General features: G+C 40.9%; 1 protein-coding gene across 3 annotated transcripts in view; it reads left to right on the forward strand.

The window, feature by feature from the left end:
* vps13b (vacuolar protein sorting 13 homolog B) overlaps positions 1-13,449 on the forward strand; it is a 347,536-nt gene that overhangs the window by 42,240 nt on the left and 291,847 nt on the right. For all 3 annotated transcript variants that reach the window (XM_084357862.1, XM_084357860.1, XM_084357861.1), the window contains exons 9-13: positions 1,380-1,475; positions 2,852-2,974; positions 3,511-3,648; positions 6,361-6,448; positions 9,863-10,048. In XM_084357862.1, the coding sequence (XP_084213988.1) occupies positions 1,380-1,475; positions 2,852-2,974; positions 3,511-3,648; positions 6,361-6,448; positions 9,863-10,048 (631 nt within the window). The remainder of the gene's footprint in view (positions 1-1,379; positions 1,476-2,851; positions 2,975-3,510; positions 3,649-6,360; positions 6,449-9,862; positions 10,049-13,449) is intronic.

Consider the following 13,449-nt stretch of genomic DNA (forward strand, 5'->3'; position numbering starts at 1 on the left):
TCTTCTCTGTTGTTTCAGGCCTAGGTACAGTCAGGAATATCCCACCAGTCTAGCTTGGGCATTGCCAAAGTGGCTGTATTCTTATTGGATAAACATGGACATTCATAAAATTTTTCTCAGTCTGATCAGCAGGTCTTCCGTGTCTGTGCTACTCTACACTGATGTTGTCAGACAAAGCAATTCTTGAGTCAGATTATTTAACATCAGTGCTCACCGCTGCTACCAGGGACCTGCGGAGTGGGGTGGGGTGGGGTGGTCCCTGCACGTGATTAAACTATTGAAATAGGGAAAGGGAGCGAGGGTGAGAGAGTCTGCTCCATCAGTAGGCATAATAAGGCACAGCTGCTTCTTGCTCTGCACCTGCTTCCTGTGTTAAAGTTGAATGGGTTAGGGGCTGCACAGTTCTTCTTTACACCCACAGTTTTAGACAAGACCTCAAAAGAATCACAGCTCTGTACTCACCCCAACCAAGTAGTTTGACCAGATGCAAACTCTCTCACACTGTCTCTACACTATCTACACACACAATTAATACTTAAAGGTATAATCCCTCTCCTTTTGCCTGAGTAATCACTTGTACATTATCAGTTTGTCCTTCCTTGGTATCCTCAGTGCTTTAGTCATGTTCTGATTGTCATCCCCAATAAAGCCAGAGAGAGCCTCCCCTAGAATCAAAGAGGAGTGGCTGTCATGTGGTTTGATGAATGTCTCTAGCATGGGTCCAAACTTGGAAGAGAAAACAACCCAAAAAGTCCCAAGGCTGGCATCCAGTCTGTGATCTAAGAAAATGTCATCTGTCTCTGTTTGGATGTTGGTGTTTCTGGTTTTAAGCATTATTTTCCAGGGCCTCATTGCCTTTCACATCCAAAGACTTGCATAGCTTTTGTTTACTTTTCAAATCATGCATCTGTTTCAGCAGTGAATTGCGGGTACACATGCACAGACACACACAATAAGACATTAATTCCAGTTGTTGAGTTGCACTTTTGTGACATCCGTATTATTGCTGTAACTGGTACTTATGGTTCCTCTATACTTATCCTGTGTTGCTCACCTTTTGTTTGAATACGTTTTTTTAGGTTTTGATCTGAGTTTTTTACAAGAAATCTAGAATTAAACTTTAAGGCTTCAATTTTCACTGTTGCTTTGATGGATTTTATGTGACACCTGTTGAAGCATTTCAATTTAAGATTTTTTTGCAGATTAAATCAAAATAATTTAAATGTGATGCCTTGTTTGTCACCCTTGTCAACTCAAAGGAAAAATAACTTTAACTGCTAGATTATGTATTTATTTGATCTTTGTTTTATTTATTATTTGTGGAAATTTTTGACCAGAAGAATATTAAATGGATTCTGTCTCTCTGTCCTTTGTCTAAGCTGACAGAAACCCAGTCAGAGAGCAGCTATTACAGTCCTCAGAAGGTCAAGTCCAGAGAGGTCCTGTGCCTGGAGCAAGAGGGAATGACTATTGAGGTAAGATTCCCCTTAAGCTGTTATCCAAAACAATGTCGGTTAAAGAGAGGGCTGAGCATGATTTATAATTAAAGTATTTTACTGTCTCTTTCACTGATTTATTTAAATTGAAATTATTAAATAATTACCTACATTCTACATAAAAAAAAGATTTGCTACAAAAGCCACTGACAACTTGCCACTGGAGTTTAGCCAAATAACCAAACCACCCCAAGCCCTGTCCAAATGTTAAAAAATCTTGATTATCATATTAGAAATGAGAAAGATAAATTAAATGTGTTATTGTTACGTTTATTGTTACTGAGGAAAATGTATAAATTTATCCTGATTAAGATTAGATAGATAGGTATTGTCCATCCGTGGACTGTAATTATTAATGATGATGAATATTTTTATAGTAAAGTCAACATCAGTAGTCAACCATTCAACGAACAGCAACTGATTTTTCTTGTGATATCTGGAAAGCAACCTCATTACCCAGCAACATAAGAACAGACCATGTCCTCCCTTTTGATCCTTCATTATTATTTTCATTGTCTCCTTATTCACTGTTGGACAGAGGTTCCTCTTAATTCCCTCCTTAAGTACATTTATAAAGCCTCTCCAGGTCACTTATCCGTTGCCTGTTGTGAACACAGTGGAATCTGTGTCTGAGTCGAGCCCAAGTTTGATCATTTCCGCATTTCCCCCTCAGCCTAGAAATATTTTTAAACTTTTTTCTCTGATTACCTGGTTGGAGAGGGAGAGGAGTTTTCTCCTCTTAAGCTTTCTACCAGATGTGAGAATTCTGAGAGATTTCCAATTCCAATTTCTGTAATTTATGCTTTTGCTGGAAAAGAGAGAGCGCAGTCTGTAGTGGGACCAAAAGTGAGAGCGTTGAAAGGCAAAGGGAAGGCTAGTAAAACAGGGAAAACTAGGCCTTGTAATTATTGTGTGGTGAAACGTAAAGTTTTATTGGATTGCTCTCTGTTTAGTTGTCTGCTGTGTGAAGCAAAGGCTCATGGGGTGAGAGAGAACCACACCTTGCTGGTTACAGGGGCTGTTTGACTGCTACCGCACACACACATGCATGCATGGCTCCTGAGGAAAAGTGGAAGCTGTCTGACCCCTGCTCTTTTTATCACAATGAAATGAGCCTGTAACCTCAGTAGCACCACAAACCAATGTAGTCTTAAACTGGTCATGGTGGAGAACCTTGTGATAAGTCCACAATAAACCGGTTCTTGAACTGGCATTCATTTCACATTTTATGTTTTATTACGATGTAAAAAAGGTAATTCAGTCAAATTAATTTATGTTGGTTATTCTGTGTGTAGAAGTGAATAAATCTGGAGTAAAAAAACTGGTTAAAGGTTTTCCTCTGGTTTATATTCCAGGTGCTGATGATGGGGGAGCCCTTCTTTGACTGTCAGATTGGCTTTGTGGGATGCCGGGCACACTGCCTGAAAGGCATCATGGGAGTAAGGGATTTTGAAGAAAACATGCACCGACGTGAAGAGGTAACGACAGCCTTAAAACCTCAAGGAAAAATGGAAAAAAAAAGAGTAAATACTTCAGTGAGAAAGATTAAAAGAGAATCTAAAAGCCCAGAAAATAGATCCCTTTCACCTCAACCATGTCTCCTGCTGCCTCTGTTGCTCCCAAGAGCTTTCAGAAAGAGGCAGAGATGTGGTCTGGTTTGTTTATGGAACAGTGTGATCCAGCTGCCTTTTGTAATTCACCATAATGTTCTGTGTTTGCCACATGCATCATTGTGTCAACAGCCATCTCACCATCCGCTTATGTACAGCATAATGTGTTAAGTGTTAACTATGTTTTTCATGTTTGTTTTTTTCTAAGGTTGTTTTTTAATTGTATGTTTACCTATGATGTATCAAATTATTCGTAGAAATATATCTGGATATGGTGTATTAATATAGTATGTGGGGGATTATATATTGGTGCCATTTTAAATAATCTGAAATATTTCTGACATTCTCTGTGTCTCCTCTCTCATACCTTTTCTCACTTACCCCCTATCTCTGTGTCTCTGCAGGATGCAGTTTTCTTTAGCTGTGGGGACAGCCTAAGCAGTAAAGGAATGACCTACCTTACCAACTCTCTCTTTGACTACCGCAGTCCGGAAAACAACGGAGTCAGGGCTGAGTTTATCCTGGATGCTGCTAATCACAAGGTCACAATGAATTGAGATTCTGGACATCTAGCTGAAATCATCTCCAATAATACTGTAAATGATGTGTAAATACATTTTCCAAAACAAAAGTATTTGCAAACATTATTCTTAATGTTTGCAAATACTTTTATTTTGGAAAATTTATTTTATAAAAATCTGTTTCCATTCAAGCAAAGTCAGCTTTGCAACTACCTCAAAGCAGCCATATAGCTACATCAGTAACACAGTTGTCCTGTAGTGAATTCAACCAATATAACAGGTCGTTTGTGACGTATACAGTATATTCACAATCGGGCATTTTTATCCTACAGTAGGCTTACAACAAAGCATTTAAAGGAAAACCACAGAACTGATAGCAGAGACTAAAGCAGATGGCAAAAATTAAGCAGTCAGTTCCAAGCCAGGCCAACAACAAACTCAACATGCACCTCACAGCTGGGCTGACAGGCCTACACAGCAACGGACTTCAACCAATAGCAATCCTCTAAAAAACTGCATTAAACATAATTAACTCACTGATGCTGTTTACTTTAACAGCAGCACCTGCCATTGACACAATCTCCACTAAATGAAACATCTGTAGCTCTCGTCAAGAGGTCGTCAAGCTGTTATGAGAGCAAATATTCACAAGACTGATGCAAAGACATTTTATTGAGTTCGGTTTCTTTATTTTCAGAAATATAAAGTGTTCGTGAAGGCCTGCCAAAAGATGATTACCAACACATGTTTATGTGAATATAGTTTAAGTGACTTGCTAAAGCGAGCACACTAATGCACACTTTGCTAATACAGCAGTTTATCTAGTTTAGTAAACAATAATCTGATATAATCGCATCCTGTCTCATTTAGCTTTCATCTGGCAAAACTGCTATGATTGCTGTTTGCATAATTAGTGGTACTAAATTAATACAATATTTTGTCCAGTGATTTCTCTCCTAAATAAATCATTCTGATTGAAATCACTGCCACTGCGATTATTCCTGTCAGTCACCTGGCTGCTGGCTGCAGTAGAGGAATGTTCCCACTATCTAAGTAGTAGTGTTAAAGCCATTATTCCTGATAAGTCTCAGCTCCCCTCATCAGCCATCACAGCTCTAGTGTTGACTCTGCTCAGAAATGTTCATGACCCTCAATGAAGCAATTGTTTGGACATCCATCCATCCATCTAGCCATACTTGAAAGTCTAAGAGTCAAAGGTTTTAGTGTTAATTCATTAGCGGTTTTGAAACCAACCAATGGCTTTGATCCAAAAGCATGCCAGAGCCATTAGAGGTCCCCTAATAAATATTACTCATTAACCTGCCTCTCTGATAAGGCTCTATTGAAATCTCTGTTTAGAGAGCTAGTTGGTAAGTCTGGGGTGGGGGTGTTAAATGTGTGTGCGAGGGGCCTCTCTCATTCTCTATCCCGGTTTCTTGCCTGCTCACTCATTCTCTCTGTTTACCAGTGGTTTGATGTGCAGTAGAAGTATAACTTTCATATATTGTCTAGGACAGGGTCAACAGCTCTTGACCCGCAGACTAATAATTGATGAATGGTATAACAACACAGACACCCAGCTAGATCAATAATATGATTTTAAAAAATCCATAGCTCTTTTACCTATATCCAGGTTTAATTTTAAACAAATGACTTAGGATCGGCACACTGCTTCAGTGGTTAGCTTCATCCCCTGGGTTCAAACCCAGACTGGACAGCTGGAGTGCTCGCTGTGTCTGTTTTGCTTTCGTGTGCTGCCTTAGTCAAAGACATGCAGGTTTAGGTCAAACGGAAACTCTAAATTGCCCAAAGGGTCTTAATGTTTGTGTTTGTATATATGTGTTAGCCCTGTAATAAACTGATGACCCTGTCTCTTCCCAATGTGTGCTTGGATGGGCTATAGCACCTCTTTAACCCTGAAGAGATGAGGAAAGGTACCGTCTCCATTAGGCCACTTCTAACAGTATTTATAGTGTTGGTCAACTGACAATTACAAAGTGCTTTAATGATTATTAATAATAATGTTCCTAAACATACTAAACATGTACATATAGCTTACAGGTACATTCTACATTACATTCATACCTTAAAAGCTGCACTTTCCTATTGCACTAAAAGAATTTCCGAGTAGCATTTCACAATTTTAGACTGAGAGTATCAGCCGTAATCTCAGTCAGACAGGTTTGATTTGTTGTGGAAAAGCCCAATCTTTTGGTAGATAAGATATGTATTTCCACTGGCATACATCCAAGCATCAGTTGAATGAGGAAACTTTCACTTCGTTTTATCAATAGCTTATTACTCAATAAAGAACAGACCCGATATCTAGTAAATTACTTCCCTCTGCATAGTATAATGCAGTGTAGAGTAGTTAAGTGTCTTCTCTCTGACTGAATTTGACTCTTTGTGCTCTAAAAAGTTAATTGAAAAGCTGGTAAATCAAAATTTGATCCAAAATTACAGAAACTTTTATATCTGTCCTAATTCTGCTATGTTCAAGCATCTCCTTTTATTTCTAGTCCTTGTAAATAGCTCCAAATACCAGTGATGATGTAGTTGGCCAGTAAAAAATGATATCCAACTAAGCAGATCCCCCATCAATAACTCCTTTTATCTCTGATTTGACCTCCTTCGCTGTATTCACCATGACCCCCGTGACTGCCACTCTTAAACGCTATCAGCATGTTTGCTCCCTTACTGCCATGTTTACCTAACTCTACTTTTGTTTGACAGGAGACCTACACGGAGATAGCTGGCATGCAGCGCTTCGGTGCTTTCTACATGGATTATCTCTACACAATGGAGAACAGCAGCGGCAAAGGTATTGTCTGATTCATTCCTCTTCACAGAGCCTGTTTGCTCACCTTGCCACCTCTTCTCTCTTTTTCTTTATATCTATCATGTTCTCCTTTTCTCTGCCTTGCTCTCTCTTTCTTCCTATCTATCTTGTACTCTGTCTTTCTAATTCTCTCTCTCCTCTTCTCTACTTTCTGTCAAACAAGCCCCCTGGAGACTTGAAGAAAGACCTTGTCTTGTTTGAGTCACAGCCACCTGGTCCTTGACCCTTCCTGTCCTCGCTCTCACCCCAAACTTACCTGGAGGGCAACTGTCAGAAGTGTTTAGTCTGCACTGACACGTATTTGAGTTTCTTTCTCCCCGCTGCTTGTTGAAACATTGTTTCCCCCTGTCTCTTTACCTGTATGCTCTTGAGAAAGTGAATAGGCTCTTCTTGCCTAATTAGGTGTCACTCTTCCTGGCAGAAGCCTTAAGACGGGAAGGATTTGTCATTCCTCAGCTGCAGCACAAGAATGTTTATTCAAGTCTGAAAGATCTGAAGTTCCCATTAAGAGATAAAGCATTCGCTATTCAATTTGAAATGTTATATTTGGCCCATAAATGTCTATGCGCTTGAGTATGTGATTATTGAGCATTTAATTTCAATGCTGCTGTAAGGCTGCTTTCTTTGTAAGTATTACAGTGACACCTGAATGACATCCCCCAAGTTTGAAGATGAAACAAAGACACTCTTTCATGCCCGATGTTAATGGAGAAAAAAGGTAGTATCCAGTAGGATAACTTTATGGCCAATGTGTCACTGAATATTGTGCAGAAATGGTGTCAAGGTGATCATGCTTCATGGAGAGGAAACCACCAGTTAGTCATGATTAACTTAATTTAAAGAACACAGCTGCCCTTTTTAGCAATGATCTGATTGTACCAAGTCAATGACTTGAACAGGGTGATTAATTAGGAGTCTAGTGACACCTATGTTGTTCCACTTGCCTCTCCCTCTTTTTCTGTTTCATTTTACTTCTCTCTGCCTTTGCCTTTCTCTGACTAGGCTTTTGTTTCCTCCTGCTGACAGCTACAGATAAAAATCTAAATTAAAAAAAAACATTAATACTGTCATCCTGAGCTGTCAGAATCATTTCTGACAGCAGGATAAGTGTCATTCCCCTGTCCTGCGGGACAGCTTTGGTTACCCTTGCCAATTGGAATGCTTCTCTTCTGTCAGTGTTTCTCTTCTTCTCGGACGCGGACCAGATCCAGTGTCAACCAAACAAATTAGCTTCCATTGCCAAGGGACCGACATAAACTCTGACTCAACTGAAATACAAACCAACACAGGTCACACTCACCATTGACTTCACATCAGTGCAATGCTGCAGATTAAAAACTTTTTTTCTTAATCTTGGGAAATGGAGACACTTTTAAATCGCCTAAATCCCAGCTAATTTCAGCCTCAGAGTTCCACCGACCGTTCTAACTGCAGCCATATGGTTGATATTAGGCCTAATCCATTGCAGCCAAATGTCACTGAGGAAGGGAAGGGGTAGTGGCATTGCCCATTCCCCATTCTAAATCTCCAAAATTCTCTCCCAGCATTTTCAGCAGAAAAAAAGTTTAATACACAGTGGTGACTTTCTGAGTTTTAAGAATGTTAGTGGAATGTAACAGGGAACAAAAAAATGTCGGCCACCCTTTGTCCTCTTCCTCCCCCACTGCCATTCATCCACCCCCTCCTTTTATTTTTAGTTTCTCCCTTTTTATTGCCGGGGAGCCGAGGCTTTTAAGTAGACCTCTGGAACAGGGACCTGCGATGAATGAAGGGACAGGTGTGTGAGAGAAGTGGACATTTGGAATATTCATCATTCCAGTGGTTCACGGCTATGTTAGCTGCTCCCTGCTGCTGCATTACACCACTGCCATCTTTGTTGTGTTATTGCCAAGTGAAGGGATTCTGATTTAAAAAAAAACAAAAAACTTATATATAAATAAATATATATGTCAAAAACCCACATATCTGTACATTGAATACAGTAGGTGATACAGTCATGGTCAAAAGTATACATACTCTTGTAAAGAACATGTATATCATGGTAGTCTTGAGTTGAAATGGATTCTACAACTACAACCTCTTGGCACTTTTGATCAATCAAGCTCCATTCACAACACTCCTCTTGATAGAATCAGTGAATTTGTTAGCTTCCTGGCACAGACTTGTTTCTTCAGCACTGTCCACATGTTATCTGTGGGGTCCAAGTCATTTCTTTACCACTTTTGATGTGTGTTTGGGATCATTGTCCTGTTTGAACACCCAACTGTACCCGAGACCCAGTCTTCTGGCTGATGATTTTAGGTTTTTTTGAAGAACTTGGAGATAATCCTCCTCAGTCTTTCTTTAGAGCACCAATGCCACTGGCAACAAAACAGCCCCACAGCATAATACAATAACCACCATGCTTGACTGAAGGTATGGTGTTCTTGGGGTTAAAGGCCTCACCTTTGCGTCCAAACCTATTGCTGGTCATTTTGGCCAAACAAATATTTTTTTTTTTTCATCGGACCACAGAAGAAGGTTTTTTCCTTGTCCATGTGATCAGCTGCAAACAATGGTTTCAAAGCTTCAATTGAGCTTTAAGGTGTCGCATCTGGGCTTCTTTCTTGCATGGCAGCCTCTCGGCCCATGGTGTGCAAGACAATTGACTGTGGACACAGCCACCTGTCCTTCAGCAACTTCTAGTTCATCACGGACTTGCTATTTGTTGGTTTTTGGTTGACTCTTGACCATCCTGACCAATTTTCTCTCAGCAGCAGGTGATAGTTTGCATCTTCTTCCTGATTACTTGGGACCTGTCACTGCTTTGAAATGGTTTCAAGTGACTTTTCTGACTTGTTCAAATCAATAATGTGCTTTTTCAGATCAATGCTGAGCTCCTTTGACTTTCCCATTGTAGTATTTGTGGCTAAGTCTAATGGGTGTATCAAACAAGCTCTATTAAAATGGGCCCGGGAAAGTCACCAGCTGTTATTAATCAAAATCACTCAGATGATGTTAAGAGGCCAGGCTACAAAGCAAATATGATTCACACAACTTTCTACATCACCAAAATTGGTCATTCAGTTTGTTGTATGTCTATTTTTGACCCAGATTTGGTCACATTTTCAGAAGACCTATGATAAATTCATATTTAAACCACACTTCATGAAGGTTTTTGTGACAAAGTAGTATGTGTTCCACTCATTTCATCACAGAAAAATCAGAGTTGTAGAAGTCATTTGACCTCAAGACTGCCCAGAGTATGTAAACAACTGTACATCTACTCTACGTGCACTTCACTTCAAATTTTACTTTGAAAAATGTGTTAAATTTGTTGAAGAGAATCCTGAACTTTGCATTAGCACGCACAGTATATATTTTAAGTATTTTATGTATGTGTGTTTCCGTTCGTAGGATCCCAAGACTTCTCGGTAGTGAGTATGGAGGAGGTAGTGCCCACTGTTCAAGAGACCTCTATCAAGAGGCTGGTGGTTGGACCTCTGGACATCAGACTGCACAGCAGTGCTGTCCACCGCATACTCAAGATGGTCACCTGTGCCATGGACCACGAGTATGAACCCTACTGCAAACCACAGCAAGGTCAGGCATCTTATGCTTGTAGCTGCTCCATATGTTTTACTGGGCTGACTTTAACAGCTAAGAGTCAGCTAACATATAATAGGTCACTGTACTGCCTACAATCACTCACACTGCCTCTTCTCTTCTCTTCTCTTCTCTTCTCTTCTCTTCTCTTCTCTTCTCTTCTCTTCTCTTCTCAAACTGCAACAATCTGCACTTTACAGTATCCTCATCACATTGTTATTTCCTTGCACAACCCATCTTTCAACACACAGCTGTACATGAAAGTAGTGACCTTTTGGACCGCATAAGGGAGGATAAGCCAAACACCTTTGTTAGCGATCATCGCTGCACAGCTATTGATGAGCTCATCCCTGGGATGTTGTGAAAGAACATGGAATGTGTGTCTGTGTGTAATATCTGTAGCAATAACTCTCATTTTTGTGAAACAATAACATCCGTAGGTTTCGGTTGTTTCAGCATCTGCGATAGATAATAGATGATGGGGTAATTACTATAGAGCTTTTGACTAAAGCTGGGTAGGTCAGTGTGTTCCTTCCTGTTTCTATATGTGTCTGTTCTCTTTGGCATTTACTGGAGACGGGTCAGTATAGTTACGACCCCTAGGAGGGGGGGCTCCTCTCCTCTCCTCTCCTCTCCTCTCCTCTCCTCTCCCCTACTGCCCTCAAGCAACACTAGTACTAGTATTTATTTTTAGATATGGTGAAATGGTATATAGGTTAATAAAAAAACTAAAAAGCCACGTATTTCAGCACATATGTCTTGGTATTCTATGCTATTATAAATTGTCAACAACGATGTGTCCTTGTTCTGAGAAAGATGATTTTAAAGTTCCTCTCCTAGCATTGACTGAACCCCTTAAAACTCATGTCTGTTCATCAAATTAGATATTTACAATAAGTTTTTTCCATAAACCAATACCTAAATAGTCCCTGCCTTTATCTTCACCTGACCCTCCACTGTTCGCGTGCAGCTTCAAATCTGAAAGCATGAGTTTCTTCTGGAAGTTTGGCTTTCGGATTTTAAGATTGTTTTGGTAACACACAAAGGCTCGCCATTTCCCCTTTTGAAACTTTGCAACTGAAAAACAAGGTTACAGATGTACTTACCGTTCTATGAACCTTGGATGACTGCTTAACACTGGATGACTTATGACATGTCGTGAGGAATCCTGATTACCTACCTTATAGGGTTGAAGCAAAGGAGTTTGGCTCACAGAACCACACCCAATGGATGAGGGGGGGCCACATGCACTCTGTAGTATCTGGAAAATGCTCGGTGATGCCCATGAGGCTGCAGCACGTGTCTTCCAAGGGCACCCCTCTCAGATTTGCCCATGACATGGTGACAATCCTGGTAGAGGAGCCCAGAGTACCCCTGATGGTAAAGCACGGCCTATCACGCTTTATGTGTAAGCAATGGCAACCACAATCCAATGGAACAGGCGCTGTTTGGAGAGAGCACAACCTTTTCTAGTACCACTGTAACAGACATCGAGATGTCCACATGCAAAAGAAGGCAAGCTGTGTCCTGGGCTACCCAAAGCCTAGATGTAGCACACATTTATCAATCATCAAGATACCTTCATGCCCTGGGACTTCAGGAGCAAGAGGGCTGCCGCAACGCACTTGATAAACACACACAGGCCCTACCAGACTCTCTGCGAAGGGCTGAGGCCTCTGATGACTGATGGGGTGACCTGGTGACTGGGAGCATCCTTGGGGGAAGACGCAGAACCGCTAGGGCTACTAGGGGGTGGCATGTCCCTGTGCAGACCTGAGAGCTGCTGCCTGGTCTGGTTAACTTGTACGGACCGCTCCACCACCTGCAGAGTGCCTGAGCTGAAGAGCTCCCGCTGCTACACTGGGACAGTACGGAGGCTCCTCCGACATTTCTCAGACAAAGGCGACTGTGTGACATAAGAGCAAAGGCCTGCGATGAACATCACTCAGGTTGATGAAGGATGTGAGCGGACATGCTCTTGTTAGGGGTGAAAACCAGAAGGTTACAGGAAACAATACATTCAGCGAGAGGGTAGCGAGGACGCTCACGCACTTAGCTATATAATGCTAATGGATCTTACTGATTGATGTCCACGGGTGTGCTTATCACGCTGTTGGAAACGGGCATCTGCTTTCTGAGGCAAAAGCCAAATGGTGAATTGGTGAATGGATACCTGGGGGTCATCCAAGGTCACACGTTACTACTTGATATAAATACTCGACCTGCGTGTGCGCTAGACAGAAGATATCCAGTGATAAGCACTGCCTCTATTAGTCAGAAAGGGTGAAATGGAACAGAACACGTCCTCGACATTGTTTGGAAAAAAAGTGAAACTTAACTTGCAAATTGCCGATATGTAGCTACACCTGACTTCTTTCCCGATTTTATTTGTTTCACCATCTCCTCATCCTGCAAATTCACTGGATTGGTGTTGTGGGTATGTTAACCCTGGCTGTCTGAATCCATGTTTTTGAGACCTGGTAGTGGTACACTATAAATTCAAATTGGAATTGCTCATTCATGCTGTTGACTGCTTATTTTACTTATGATATGCCGTATAGCATTGGACATAACAACTTATGAACACGTAAAAAAAACTCAGCATTTTTGTTTGATGAGGTCTTCAATAGAAATCTTGGTAGCTTCAGCAATGTTTGCATGTATATCAACTGAGGTTGACTCTGCAGTGTAAAGGACATATGTTCTTAGTTCTGTGTTTGGGACAGTTCAGGTTTTGTCTGGTCTGTGTATGTTTTTGGTGACAGGTGCTCTATATTCCAGCCTTGGCTTTTGGGGATTTGCTTGCTAGGACAGAGATAGAAGTCAGGGGGTCAAAGAAATTATACAGTCAGCATACAGTACTTTCCAAGAGCTCAGGAAGTACCACTTTCCTCCCCAAAACAAGCTGTAAATAGAAGCCAAACTGGCTGGTGTCTATGTTATTTATAAAATCTTTCACTATTTGGAGTAGGAGGCTCCAACTTGCAAATTAGGTACAATGTGTCCATTTGTGTGAATGTTTTTTTTTAAAATAAATTGCCTAAGAACAATATCAGGAACAAAGTAAGAAGAGTTGGATTTGTTAAGTGGAACATGAAAATACAGTGCAGGGTGCGATTATAATAGTTGTGTGTATTGGCATGCACACTTGTTCTTATCACATTTTTGCCTTTTCTGTGTGATTTAAATAGATTGTGTTTCGGTGTCCGTTATCATGCCTCTGTGAACCATGTGAGCTGCATGTTTTTAGTAATTTAAATGTTGACTGTGGATGTTGACTTGAGCCCTGGCATGTCATAATTAGATTGGACATGGCAGTGCCAGATGAACCTGATGCGGACTGCAGTGGTAGGCCAGAGAGCAAAACAGCTTTGGGATCAGGTTGTGAGCCCACCTTG

This window comes from Pagrus pagrus (assembly GCF_965226575.1).
Source record: "Pagrus pagrus genome assembly, chromosome: 7".
NCBI classification, from domain to species: domain Eukaryota; kingdom Metazoa; phylum Chordata; class Actinopteri; order Spariformes; family Sparidae; genus Pagrus; species Pagrus pagrus.